Source organism: Melanotaenia boesemani, chromosome 4, assembly GCF_017639745.1.
Source record: "Melanotaenia boesemani isolate fMelBoe1 chromosome 4, fMelBoe1.pri, whole genome shotgun sequence".
Lineage (NCBI taxonomy): Eukaryota > Metazoa > Chordata > Actinopteri > Atheriniformes > Melanotaeniidae > Melanotaenia > Melanotaenia boesemani.
The window spans coordinates 38,484,367-38,497,751 of NC_055685.1; the positions used below are offsets into that span (position 1 = coordinate 38,484,367).

At 40.7% G+C, this 13,385-nt stretch overlaps 1 protein-coding gene across 1 annotated transcript; it reads right to left on the minus strand.

Moving 5' to 3' along the window:
• Positions 1 to 619: 619 nt before the first annotated feature.
• On the minus strand, positions 620 to 4,550 carry LOC121638496 (E3 ubiquitin-protein ligase TRIM21-like). The gene is made up of 2 exons (XM_041983333.1): positions 4,450 to 4,550; positions 620 to 2,820 (listed from the first exon to the last, which is right to left on the minus strand). The coding sequence occupies exons 1-2, from the start codon at positions 4,512 to 4,514 to the stop codon at positions 1,620 to 1,622; spliced, it is 1,266 nt and encodes a 421-aa protein (XP_041839267.1). The 5' UTR covers positions 4,515 to 4,550; the 3' UTR covers positions 620 to 1,619.
• Positions 4,551 to 13,385: the final 8,835 nt, after the last annotated feature.

The following is a 13,385-nucleotide window of genomic DNA, read 5'->3' on the forward strand; positions in this document are numbered from 1 at the left end:
ACATTAAACAAAACATCAATCAAGCTATCAAATAAAAAATCAAGTGGTTTAGTTAAGATAATTCCCTCATTCCCTTAAATTTTATTGCAGTGACATTAAATAGCAGCAGCCTGGCCGTACAATAAACACATTTTTATGTCGTATCAAACCTTCTGACATGCATGTTTTTTTTTTTTTTTTTTTTGCATAATATAGGTGGCACTTTAATTATTATGTTGTTCAGATATTGTTGTTATAGCATCTATGCTAGCTAGCGTTAGCCCGCTGTTGATGTCAGAATGAAAAGTTAACACACGCTGCCTTAATGTTCAGTAACTCAGATAAACCTCTGGACTCGTTTTTCCTCCTTCCTACGTTTTCTGTAAGCAGCACCTGATACTTGGATTGTCTTTTCATTATAAACTATTTTAATGATTTTCTTGTTGGCAACACACGACAAGGCGACGTCGTCCATCCGTAGTATCATTACGAACCTGGATGCGCCGCTCCCGTCCCTCCACTCTCACCTTTATTTTTTATGATTTGTTTGGTCTAGTTATTAATTAAGAAAAGAAAAAAAAAAACTAACAAACAAACAAAAAAGAATTATTTATTTCTTTATTTTTTGACTGCAATTTGGCGCCCCGTCCAACAGATGGTGCCCAAGGCGACCACTTAGGTCGCCTATGCCCAGGGCCGGCCCTATGGGTGCCTAGCAGGGCTTCTGCAGATCTGTCATGTCTTTAGAGCTTCTTGCTGTGAGAGAGAGCTGAGGTGTCTTTGATTGCTAGATGCTGGAATAAATGACTTAAGAGATGCCAAACGAAGACTTTCCATGAGTAATTTATAACACAACGAGTGTAAACAGCTGCTACACTTGTCCCCAGGTAACTGATGTTTTCTTCATGCCTCTCATGTATACGTCACACAAACAACACTTTGTAAAATTCTCAAACCAAAACATAAATAAATAAACAAATAAAAAGCTAGATTTAAGAAGTTTTAGAAAGAACTGGTTTTTAGCTGATTTATGTACTAAAATCTGAATATTTAACTTTTTGCCTTGCAGTTACACCCCTGACAGTTGGGGGCGCTGTAGGATCATCAGCACTCCTGCTTCCCTTCCAACGATCTTAATATTTTCATATCTCAATATACATTTTACTGATTAGATGTTAAATAAACTAAAATGGTGACATTATTTAAATAGTAATGGTACACAACTCAAAGTATGATGGCTCAGTTATAAAGTATTTAACATGTTTATTATTTTAGGAAAACTACTTCCTCTACTGAATTACAATCACAGAAAAATAGGCAATATCGGCAACTGCTGGTGAAAGTGTTCATTCACCTCAAACTGGTGATTCCAAAGACGGATTTAGATTATCTCACTGGTGAACAGAAACCAGACTAATGTTTTTATCAGGTATGGTTTTATGACGTTTGAGCCATGATGAGCTTAAGCAGCAGAAATAACACAGATATCCTCCATATACATTTTAAACAAGCTGTTTGTGCACTTTGAGTCCGTGAAGTAGCTCAAAGTGGTCATGTTAACCAGATAATCCACCCTAACGGGATATAATATAATCATGGCTGTTCGGTCTGTTTTGTGAAGAAAAATGAGCAGTTTTATTTTACTCCATGTGTCTGACGGGGGTGATGATCAACGGGGCGAAGTTTTCTCCATCATCGTTAAGACCCGGATCAAAGAACGGGTGGAGCCTCTCGGTGAAGGAGCAGCCGGTGAAGGAGAAGATCAGAGCTGCAGCATCTACGTCATAGAAGAAGACCAGACCCTCCTCGTAATCCACAAACACCCCCACCTTCTCAGGAGGAGACTGAAGGGAGAGGCGGACCGGGGGGGCGGCCAGAGCTCTGTACTCGCTTCTGTTTCTCAGCCATATGGTCCAGTACCCATCCTGAGGGCGCAGCGGCACGTCTCCCCTCCTGTTCACCGTCTCTTGGGTGACTCCTAAAGTCCACTCGGTCTTTCCTTTCACCTGCACTTCAAAGTAAAATTTGCCTGAGAAGAAGCTCTGCCGTCCTAAGACATGAGCATGATATGCACACCTCCATGGGTTGTATAAAAGACTAGCATCACAGCATCTGACTTGCTTCCCGTCGTCAGACACGATGAGCTGGGGACACGGCGTTTCAGGATCCAGAGTCACATCCACCGTGTAGTGTTGGACTTTCATCAGCTCCACCCTCATGAGCAGTTTGGGAATTTCCCTCTTCATCATCTCTGCAAATTTCTGCTCCATCTCCATCTCTGATGTCCTCTGCTTCTCTGTGAGCTCCTGCAGGACTCTGTCAACAGATTCCTTCAGAGAGCCGGTGGTCTGATGGCCGCATGCGTCTTCTTTACTGAGCTGCAATGAAAGTTTGACCTCCTCCATCTTCATTCGAATATCCTCAATAACTTCCTGAAGGTTTTCTTGTGTCAGAGGTAGCTCGTGTTGGGAGAAAACAACACAGACAAATGCCCAAAGCACACAGAAAACCAGGGCTTTCCTCTTCGTTCCAGAGCAGGAGTCACAGTGAAGCTCTGCTGGGTCAGCAGCTTGATCTGGTCCACCTCCTCCAGCAGAACGTCTGAACACATCCACCATCTCTGCCATCAGCGTGTTGACCTGCAGCTCCGGTTTGGGGAAGAACATCTTCTGACAGATGGGACACTGAAACGGGACGTCCTTGCTCAGGTGCTGGGTGATGCAGGCTTTGCAGAAGTTGTGTCCGCATGGCGTGCTGACCGGATCGGTGAAAACTTCCAGACAGATGGAGCACAGAAGCTGATCCTCAGTCAGCCGGCTGCCGGCAGCAGACATGTCTGCACTGTGAGGGGAGACATAAACATCAAACCAAAGTTATCTTCCCTCAGTTAAACAATCCAACTCATTAAGATAAAGTTTAAATTTGCATTATTTTTCATGCATGATTGAAATTTAAATCAGATTCATGTTAGAGGGAAGGTCATGTTTCCAAGGACCAATTTCATTTCAGAGTAGAGCTTCAGGGAGCCACACGGTATCGTCTCAGTCTGGTGTTTTACACCCACTGACCTCTTTACCAACTTCTCCAGTTCTATTCCCTGTTTACACAATCAGCTTTGGGATGTGGTGGAACGGGAGATTCTCATCATGGATGCAGCCGACAAACCTGCAGCAACTGTGTGATGCTGTCATGTCAATATGGAGAAAACGTCTGAGGAAGGTTTCCACCACCTGCTTCCGCCTATCACACCAGGATTAAAGCAGTTCTGAAGGTAAAAAGACATCCAGCCTGGTACTAGAAGGTGGACCTGATAAAGCAGACATGAGTGTAGATCTTTTTTTTTTTTAACTTGTCCTGTCCAGCATGGTAGCGGCAGAATGATGGTCTGGCTGCTGTGTTGTGCTGGACAAGAGGAGCTTTATGGATATAAGGTCCCTCTAGATAATTTAAGAATTATTCTTTATTTTTCAATTTGTCTAAAGCTGATTTTACACACATATATTTTCTGAGGGTTGTTGGGGGGGTGGAGGGGTGGAGGGGAAAGTAAATGAACAAAAGAAAATGAAAGAGAAAAAGAGTGAAAAAAAGGAGGATACACCAGATATAAGGTAACAGCACCAGCTGTTTAATCTAAAAAAAACAGACTAACAGCTGCTACACCTGCAAGGAAACAAAAAAAACACCTGCAACATCTTTAAGAAAAGAAAACCGACAATCACCAGAAGCACCAACAAGACAGACAAGCTGTAGAAAAACGTCAGCAACACAAAGAACAACACGAGCATGTAGCTGGTGATTAAACCCTCAACGCGACACCGTGGCTGTCTCAGCCTACACCCCCACCCACAAATACTCCCCTCCCCTCACACTCCAACCCACTAAATAAGTGACTGCAGGTCAGCCAGTTTATGAAATGATGGAGTTTCACCTGTAATGCCTGTTTTCGCATATCTTCTGCATCTCAGTTCTGTTTGTTTTTAAAGTACCAACAACAAATAATGAGTAGGAAGTCTGGAAAAGCAGAAAATTACAGTCAATGTTTGCAGAAATGGTTCCCAGCAGTAAACAATGCAACAAGCCTCCTTTACATCATCTGACAAACTCATCTCATGTGAAAGGACTAAAATATCCCCTGAAAACCACCTGAGACTAAAACAGGAAGTAAACTACATTTTTTATTTGACTTTGAGACTTGTTGTAACCTCTGCCTTTGTTTTCTCTATTATTTCCTTATTAATGAAATATAAAGGAGTTAAAAAGTCTTTCTGTTAGAGGGGCAGCAGCTGGAAAGCAGCCAGTCAGAACAGTTTACTCAGGAAGTACAGAGGAAAGAAACACGGTGAGTCAAAGAAGCTGAAACAAGGGTTTTCACATAAATATGCCTCAGAACAAAAACACGACAGGTAGGGAAGCAGCACACACCTTCATCAAGAGAAAGTTGAGTCGGGATGTGGGATCAGCTGTACTCACCTGTGTTCAGCAGAGACTCGGAGATGTTGAGGAAACTGCAGGAAAAGCAGATGAAGCTGGTTCATCAGCAGCTCAGTGGACGACGAGAGAGAAGAATGAAAATGAAAGTATGTCAGAGAACAAGAGCTGCTGAGTCTCCTCCCTGTTACCTGAGCTGCTCCACCTCCATCTGAGGTACCTATCTATCTATCTATCTATCTATCTATCTGTCTATCTGTCTATCTGTCTATCTATCTATCTATCTATCTATCTATCTATCTATCTGTCTATCTGTCTATCTGTCTATCTGTCTATCTATCTATGTTCCCTTTATCCGTAACAAACCACCAGAAAACCTGAAGTCTGATGCAATCCTTAGGGCTGGTAGATCAGGTCTTAAAACTTTTTTGATTGGATGTTTTTGGTCTTTTTTTTAATCTGTGTTCATGAATATATTTAAAATATTTAACTCGCTGTGTTTTCTTTGGTCTTAATGTTATTTTTGTATTTTATTTATTATAGTTCACTGGCTTTTATGTATAAAACAGATTTATCTTGCCTAATCCTGCATGATGCACCTCAGGTTGCTTCTTATCTGTAAAAACACACCAGATGTCTTAATCACCATAAAATTAGATGTTATCAGATGTTTTTGATGGATATTTAAATATATTGATCACATACTGAGAGCATCAATATTCCAGGTGTTTCAGCCTTCAGTGTCTTTAATTACACTGAATACTAAGAGTTTAACAAAGATTTGTTTATTTAGCTCGAAGCAGAGTTTTATATGAGTGTTACAATGAAAAGACAGTTTAATGAGAGAAACCACATCAATAATGTCACATAAAAGAAAGAAAATCAGAATAAAAACTAACTATTATTTAAAGTTTAAGATGAAAACATGAACCATTTACATACTTCTCACATGTAAATGAGTAAAACATTAAACTCTTCTAGAGGTGAAAGATGAACAAATGCAGGTGAAAGAGATAAAGTCTAGAAAAAAGAAAATGTGTAAAAACATCCTCTTTGTAAAGACACAAGTATCCATAAAGTTACCAAGAAAAAAAAACAGGCAGCATCATGACAGCTGGAGGAAGGAGGTTTATGGAAAAGTCATTTATTATTTAGTAATAAAAACATAAAGAAATGTAAAACTTTAGCTGAAAATCAGGACCTGAAGGTGGGAAAACAATAAAAAACCAAATGAAATCTCAGGGTGAAATTTAATCATCCAAAACAGAGTTAAAATGTCCAGGTCTGGAAATCCCCCCTAGCTGCCCTAAAACAAGTTACAACCTTTTCCAAGTGTGTGCAGCACAGATACGACCAACAAACAACAACAAACGTTGCATCCTGTGTGTTGGCTGTGAGGTCTTAGTGGTTTAGGTCTGCAGCAGCGTTCAGGTCCACGATCTCTGAGGTCCAGACCGGTTGAACTGTAGTGGGACTTGCATCATCATATATGTAACACAAACCACAGAAAACAAACTCACTGAACTCTGAAGCATCAACAGAAATGAAACTCAACCTGAAAAACATGTTGGATCAGCTTAAAGTCACCAAAATAAAATAAAATAGAAACACTGCAGCTGGCGGGAAATAAAAACACTGATTATTAGCGTACAGTAGGTCTGCAGTGGTGGGGGGGATACATCAGGCCGCGGGGAACATTTGCTCTTTAATTTGATGTTTAGAAAGTTGGAAAACTATTCAGACTGAAGGATCTGAGACACTACTGCTGCTGGTTAAACAGCTGGGTCCACATCTGCATCTCAGTAGTCAGGATTCAGCCAAAGTGTTCCGAAGATGGAAACCCGGCTAAAACCTAACAGGATCAGGGGAAGCCGAGCTGTCATCTGAACCACTAAAGTTAGCTAGCGCGTGACGTGATGCGTAAAGCCAAACTCAGCTGCAACGTCCAAAAACTCTGTTCCAGACCTGGAGCTGTTGTTGCCTAGCAACGTGCAGAGGCTGACAAACCGCTTCACAACTTTCCTTTTCTTCTGCCTAACGTACTGCGTCACACGCTAACAAATGGCCATAAAGACACCGGCTGTTTTAAACGTCCACTGCGACTGATTCAGCAAAGAAACAGAAGAAGATGTTTTCGGAGGAAGAGGCAGAACAAGAGACGAGACTTGCTGGAAAGATCTCACAGTGCAGATAGGCTGAAGATGATGCTGGATTAGCCGTCGATAGGGAGGCGTCACTGAGAAAATCTGCAAAGTTCTGTACTTGTCACAGTCTGTCCTGCTGCTCCTCCAGAACTCCCCTGATCCTCCACACCTGTCCCTGATCCCAGCTCTCCAATCAACCCAACCTGTCACACCTGTTCCCCACTGACTCACCAGTCTTCCAACTCTGGAAGGTAATAGTGGATTGTACACAAAAGTCTCACATTTCACATCATTTCCTTGATTTTATTCTGGACCGCTGGTGTCGCTGTTTCCCGTTTTTTTAGATTATGTGTGTACGCCTCGGTCAGAGTTGCCATGAAGGAACATTTTCCCGTCAGGTTTGGTTTCCATAAATCCCAAAAAACGCCAGCTTGATAAATAAGGCCTCAAATGTTCTGTGAAGCACGTAAATCCAACTGTTGACAGGCCATTTATAAAACACACGGTACCAGGTACCAATACAACAACGATGTTTCCTATTTTTGTCCATATGTGAAGATTTCAGGAACGAACGGAGCTTTCCTGAACTGAAGATGTCAGAGCTCCACCTCTCCAATAACCTGCATGTAGAAACTCTGCCAAACATGACAGTGTGCAGCATTCTTACTGCAGAAGTTGCTGAACATCATATTCTATTCTATTCTATTCTATTCTATTCTATTCTATTCTGTTCTATTCTATTCTATTCTATTCTGTTCTATTCTATTCTATTCTATTCTATTCTACAGTCAGACGCTTTTATCCAAAGCGACTTACATTTGAGAGTAAGATCAACACAAACAAGAATTCAAACAAGATGGGACGTCAGCATTAGGTGGTAGTCAGTCTTCACTCTGGTCCTCTGCTCTCCACCGCTGATGCTTTGACTACAGGCAGCAGCCGGAAACCCACCGACTCCACGCTGAGAGGCTCCAGCTCCATTTAAAAGATGAAATTCCTCCTCATTGGTTGTACTTGGAAGTCACATGTTCAGCTTCAAGGAGGAAAATGCAACTTAAATGTTCCTAAAAGGTGGATTTCCAACTCTGGAAGTAAGAGGAATCTCATCAGCCTCAGTCTAAATATAGCTGGAAATAAACTGGATTAATTCAGTTCAGTTGAATTTAGCTTTATTTGTACAGTGTCAGTTCACAACTTTGTCATGAATTGACACTGGCAAGGCAACAAATATGAAAAAATATTTGTTTATCTGCTAGATTGTAAGAAAAATCATGTATATTATCATTATGTTTTACTATTATAACGTGTGATTCATTATAGGGGAGACCGGGGCTTGTTGTCACATGTGTAAGTTATCACACTGCATTTATTTTCTCCACCAGGAAGCACAACAAAAAAGTGGAATACTAGTTTTCTTCCTTTACATGGGCAGATGTCATGTACTGTCTGAGGAGAAAATAGCACATTGTGAGCTGAGGTGAGCACCAATTTCTTTGTTTGGTTTCTTTTATTCGTTTTTTTAAACAATAATATAAATCAATAAAAGTGTTATTTATTTTTTCTGTGTTTTCTTTTGTTTGTTTTTTTTAAAACATTAAAATTCATCAATAAAAGTGTTATTTATTTATTCTTTATTTATTTAGAACACACACTGAAGTTTTTGGTAAGTTGTGGTTTTCTAGATGTAAGGACCATCATCTTTCAAAGTAGCTGATAAACTCAGGAACTTTAAGGATCCTATTTTCTTTTCTTTTCTTTTCTTTTCTTTTCTTTTCTTTTCTTTTCTTTCTTTTAATACTGACCCTGGTACTACTGCAGTACTGCACTACTGTGTATGCTGATAAGCCAAAATGGAGAGGGCTGGGGTGGACCTTCACCTGGCAGAGTGGATTCTACACAAACCGGCCCCAGTTTGTGAGACCCGGGACTGTGTCTGACCTGCAGACCTGCAGCGTAGGTGTCCCCAGGGGACGGTCTTGTCCCTGTTTCTCTTCACCCTCTACTCTGCAGGGACAGACTGATCCACCGTCGCTGTGTGAAGGAGAGATACCGCAGGTCTTTCCTCCTGCTGCTGTCACACTTTACAATGAGCACATGAAACTGTCTTTACATGTTTACATGTTTATGTACATGTTTATATCCTGTACATACTCACCCTGCACACCAGATACTGGACATGTTATTATTTATTATTTGTGTTCTTATTTATATCACCTGTGTGCTTCTGCTTACTGCACCTGTAATGTTGTAACAAAGCAGCTTCCCCACTGAGAGACTAATAAATTTGATCTTTTTCTTATTATGTTGGGCGGAGGATGAAACTAGTAACATGAAGGAGGAGAGGTGGCGACATCTAGTGGAGAAATGGTGAATAACTTCTACGTGCAGAAGGAGAGTTTGGGATGAAACATGATGCTTGTCAGTGAAGTTAGATTTTCTAGAAAAAACTTTCTGCTGCTCACTGAGTGGAAGAAACATCTAAATAACTTTTATTTTCACTTTTGCAGCTTTTATATTTCAGACAGTGAAATGTTACTGAATCCTGCAGTTATGCAATCACACAAAATATTTAAACAAAAACACGTTTGAATCTTCTTTAAGATGTTATATTTAAAGTTTTTATAAAATTACAGCACATTTATTAAACCGGTCATGACATCAGATTTAATGAAGAGGAAGAGACTCACTTTAATGATCTTCTCTGGATTCATGCGCCACAGATGAAGACTGAGTCTCTCCATCCTCTATTCTCCATCCTCCATCTTCTGTCCTCCATCTTCCTCCCATGTGCCAGCAGTGGATCCGTTGATCTTATCTGTTATGAGAAGCAGCTGGAGGAGAGAGGAGGCTGCAGGAGGAGCAGTGAGGAGGAGGTTCAGGTGTCCTTTGTTCTGCATGAGGAGAGACAGCTGGTCCCACACAGTAAACTGAAGGAAGGCAGCAGCAGGCTGGATGAACAAACCACCACCTCAGCTTGAGCTGCTAGTGGGAGGAGAGGCTGCACAAACTCTGGGATAAGATAAAGTTTATTTTAATCTCACACACTGTAGCCGTTCTTTTCTTCATATTTCTAAAGTTTTATGTGACCACCAGACCCTGCGGGGATTTTAACTTGTGCAGGGCCGTCAGGGGACCTTCATGAGAAGGTTTTAGTGTCAGAAATATTGTGTGTGTTATTAATTATTAATTTCCATGAAACAGAAGAGAAATGTGAAATTTGTATCCTCGTTTTTTTCCTCTCTATTTGACAGTTAAGTTAAACTGTTAAGTTAAAATAAATGTGATACAGGAGAGACGGCTGCTGTGTTACAGGCAGAAAACCTGAGAATAACATGATTATAACGGGTTGAGATTCTTCTTTTTTAACCTGTCCTGTCCAGCATGGTAGCAGCAGAATTTATGGGTATTTTTCTATCATAAAATAAGACACAAAGGACTCTCAGGCTGAGGTCAGCAACATCACGATGGGGAGAGACAGTGGTTCAGCACAGAGTATCTGATGCCAACTCCGACGTCTCAACCCCAGCGCAGCCTTTTTATTATGCCAATCACATGAACCAGTAGTAAGTCGGTCAGAATGGAAAAACACAGCAACCTTTATCATGATAACCTTTATCATGAAGAGCAGTTGTTGCCACATCCTGTTTTCTGCAGGACAGGCAAGACTGCAAGTCACTACACCAGTTTAAAAGAGGAACGTTAAGATGTCAACACTTCTGCTTACTTTAACAAGAATGATGTCTGGTTGCTCTGCCAAGGGGGGCTTATGGGTACAAGGCTCCTCTAGATAACCTGATTCATTTATTTATTTATTTACTGTTGAATTATGGAATCTTGCTGGAGATTCTCCATGTTGCTTGGTTTAGTAGCTGTAATAACCACCCTGGATGAAGGTTTGATGCTCAGTAACTTACTGGCAACACTGTTCCCTGAAATTAGCGATATAGTGGCTGCTTAGTGTTTTCAGACTTACTTCACAGCTGGAAGGTCTGTAGTTGGAATCTGGTCCCAGGCCTTTTTGTGTTGAGTCTGCATGGTTTGAGCAGGTTTCCAGGCTTCGTCTCACAGTCCAGAAACATACGTTTTAGGGGAACTAGCGACTTGACATTGATTGTAGTGATGAGTAAGAGTTCAGATGGATGGTTGGTTGTCTCTGTGGTGGATGGGTAAACTGGCCCGGATGCACCCTCCTCTCGCTCAGTGGTTGCTGCTTTCGGCTGCAGCTGCCATGAACCTGGAAAGAATGAAGCAGATATGGAAAAATATCAGAAAAAACTGTTTTATTTTGCTGTGAAGCACTTTGGACAACTGTGTTGTTTTAAAAGTGATTTATAAATAAAGTGGAGCTGGAAAAAGGAATAAATATTCCATTTAAAAGACTTTAAATGTAATAAATATCTTTAAAATTAAAAGCAAAACTTTCAAACTTGAAATATTTAAAATGCAGTAGAAGTAAAAATACTTTCTCCCAAATGTTTTAAAAAATGCACAAAGTCCTCTGCTGCATCGTTTTATTTAGATAATTTGGTAATAATTTGTATAATGAGCAGAGTCTCAGCTTATCCAGGTTCTTCCACTCAGCTTCAGTCTGCTGGAGAAGAAAAGGATCAAACTGACTTCCTCTTCCAGTTCTCCCGTCTTTTGGATCCTTCCAGCTCTGGCACCGCCTTCTGGTCCATCGTCCGGATTTATCCTCCTAAAACTCTTCAAACAAGAAGAAACAAAAAGAAAAACACATTAAATACATTCCCATGTTTAGGATAAGTTTACTCTAAAAAAATGTGTTTACTACATTTGACCAAAGTACAGGTTTGTTGTACCAGGTGAAACATTTTCTTTGGTGCTTCATGTCCTGCTCTGGATTCATGCATGAATGTGCTGCTTTTAGCAGAAATAATTACTTGTGTTTTCTAGAAATGTGCAGCAAAAGATTAAATCCCTGAACTGTTATGATCACCTGTTAAAAGGACTTTTCTGTCAGAGCTTCTGTTTAATCTTAAATCAACACACAGCAAGAAAAATGTCTGGAAGCTAAATCCCATCCTTTAACGCTGCATTTACAGCCAGCATTGTTCTAATAAGAAGTTTTCTCTGTGACAGTAAGAATGGGGTTTCTGGGAATGTGGGATCTAATGCAGATTTCTCTCTACTGGTTAAACACCAGTCTACTACCACTACATTCCCAAATAAGCTAAGAGCTTCACAGTTTATACGGACATGTAACCTGACTCACTACGAACTGCAGCCCTTTTAAAATAACCATAATCAGCCGAAGTTTTGACGATTAAACGCTGGTATATTCTGTATTTCTCATAAAAGAGTCGTGCAGAATGATTGTGTGACCTGTTCTGACTGTTGTACTGAGCCTTCAGATGAGGTGAGGACCAGCGATGGGCACGTTACTCTAAAAAAGGGATTTATTATAGTTACTAGTTACTTCATGCAAAAAGTATCGTCGGTTATTTTAATCCCTGGTGAGGACAGAGAAAAGAACTGGCTGAAGTTTTGTAGGAATGTTGGTCGATATAGAATAATGAGCTTTGATGATTTCTTAGTGTGTGTGTGTGTGTGTGTGTGTGTGTACTTGAGAGAGTGTGAGCATATGCATACATTATATGAGTTGGGGCGGTGTTGAGAATTTACCTTCTCCTCAGTCAAACTCTCAGTAAGATCCTTGTTTTTGTAAATTAGTAGTCACACACTCACGTATATGTTAAAATATTTATTACAGGTTGAGAAAAAGTATAAAATACAGATCCGGGTTCAGCGTTCCTCTCGCTACAGCCAGACAGAAATGGTCAGCTCAGGAGGTCTGAAGTCTGATCACCAGCTAAAATGTCCCTCAAACCTTTACAGAGGATGCAAAATGTAGGTAGATGTGACCCTCCCAGCAGCCGGTCCACCTAAGATAATGACAGAAGAAGCAGAGGAGAGAAAGCTGGGGGAATGACGTGCACAGTCAATTTCTGGATCATCTCTCATTTCTTTTAATAAGAGAAGTAACACTGCTTGAACGTTAAAAGAAGAACTTAAAAATAAATCTATCAACCAAGTAGCAGAATAGCTGAACATTTCCATTCTAGCATACCTCAGTCTTTGCTTCTACACTGTACTGAGATTCCTTTTACCTCAGGAGTTTGCAGCCTTCACTGTGAACTGAGGCTCATGCACATGTCTGCATACTTAGCACACACTGTGGTGTACGGTTCTGCACGGCACCGGAATGGCGTGACACATGTGTGAGGGGACTTCCAGTCGGAAGTTGTTGTTGTGTGTGTGGCCACGAGGCTAAATGAAGTTAGTTAAGTACAACGCTGTGGTCCATGTTTTCTGGACACACACACACACATGCATAAAAGAGGAAATGGTTAGTACAAGAATGCAGCTGTGATCATGAATAAAGCTGAAGAAGTTTTATTAATATATTCCAACAGTGAACACATGACTCCAGGCTGGACTTTGTGTTCCAGTCCGGCCCTGCGCTGTAAAAAGCCGGACTACAGATATATGCTGTTAACTTTTCTAAGTGAGGAGAGCAAATTGTTTCAAACAAAGCTGAACTAACGGAAAAGGTCAGATTTACAAGTCAGCTGCAACGAGATAAAATTCTCTAGTTGAGACAACTTTAGATGATTTGTGCCTCCATAAATGGACCTAAGGGCACCGTGCAGGTAAAATGGTTGTTCAGGTGTTGGAATAGTCTCACCTCACCATCACAGCACTGCACACATGTTAGTAGCTAGAACCAAATAACAGTTCACACACACACGTTTGAGTGTTGGTGTGTGTGATTTCTATAAATGTGTATCTTCTTTTTACTGGATAGGAATATAT

Bases quoted from the DNA above. Each gene is read 5' to 3' on its own strand.
- LOC121638496 (XM_041983333.1), bottom strand. From the start codon at position 4,514: ATGAACCAGCTTCATCTGCTTTTCCTGCAGTTTCCTCAACATCTCCGA. The intron at 2,821-4,449 runs GTGAGTACAGCT...CTCCCCTCACAG, and splicing joins CGAGTCTCTGCTGAACACAG to TGCAGACATGTCTGCTGCCG.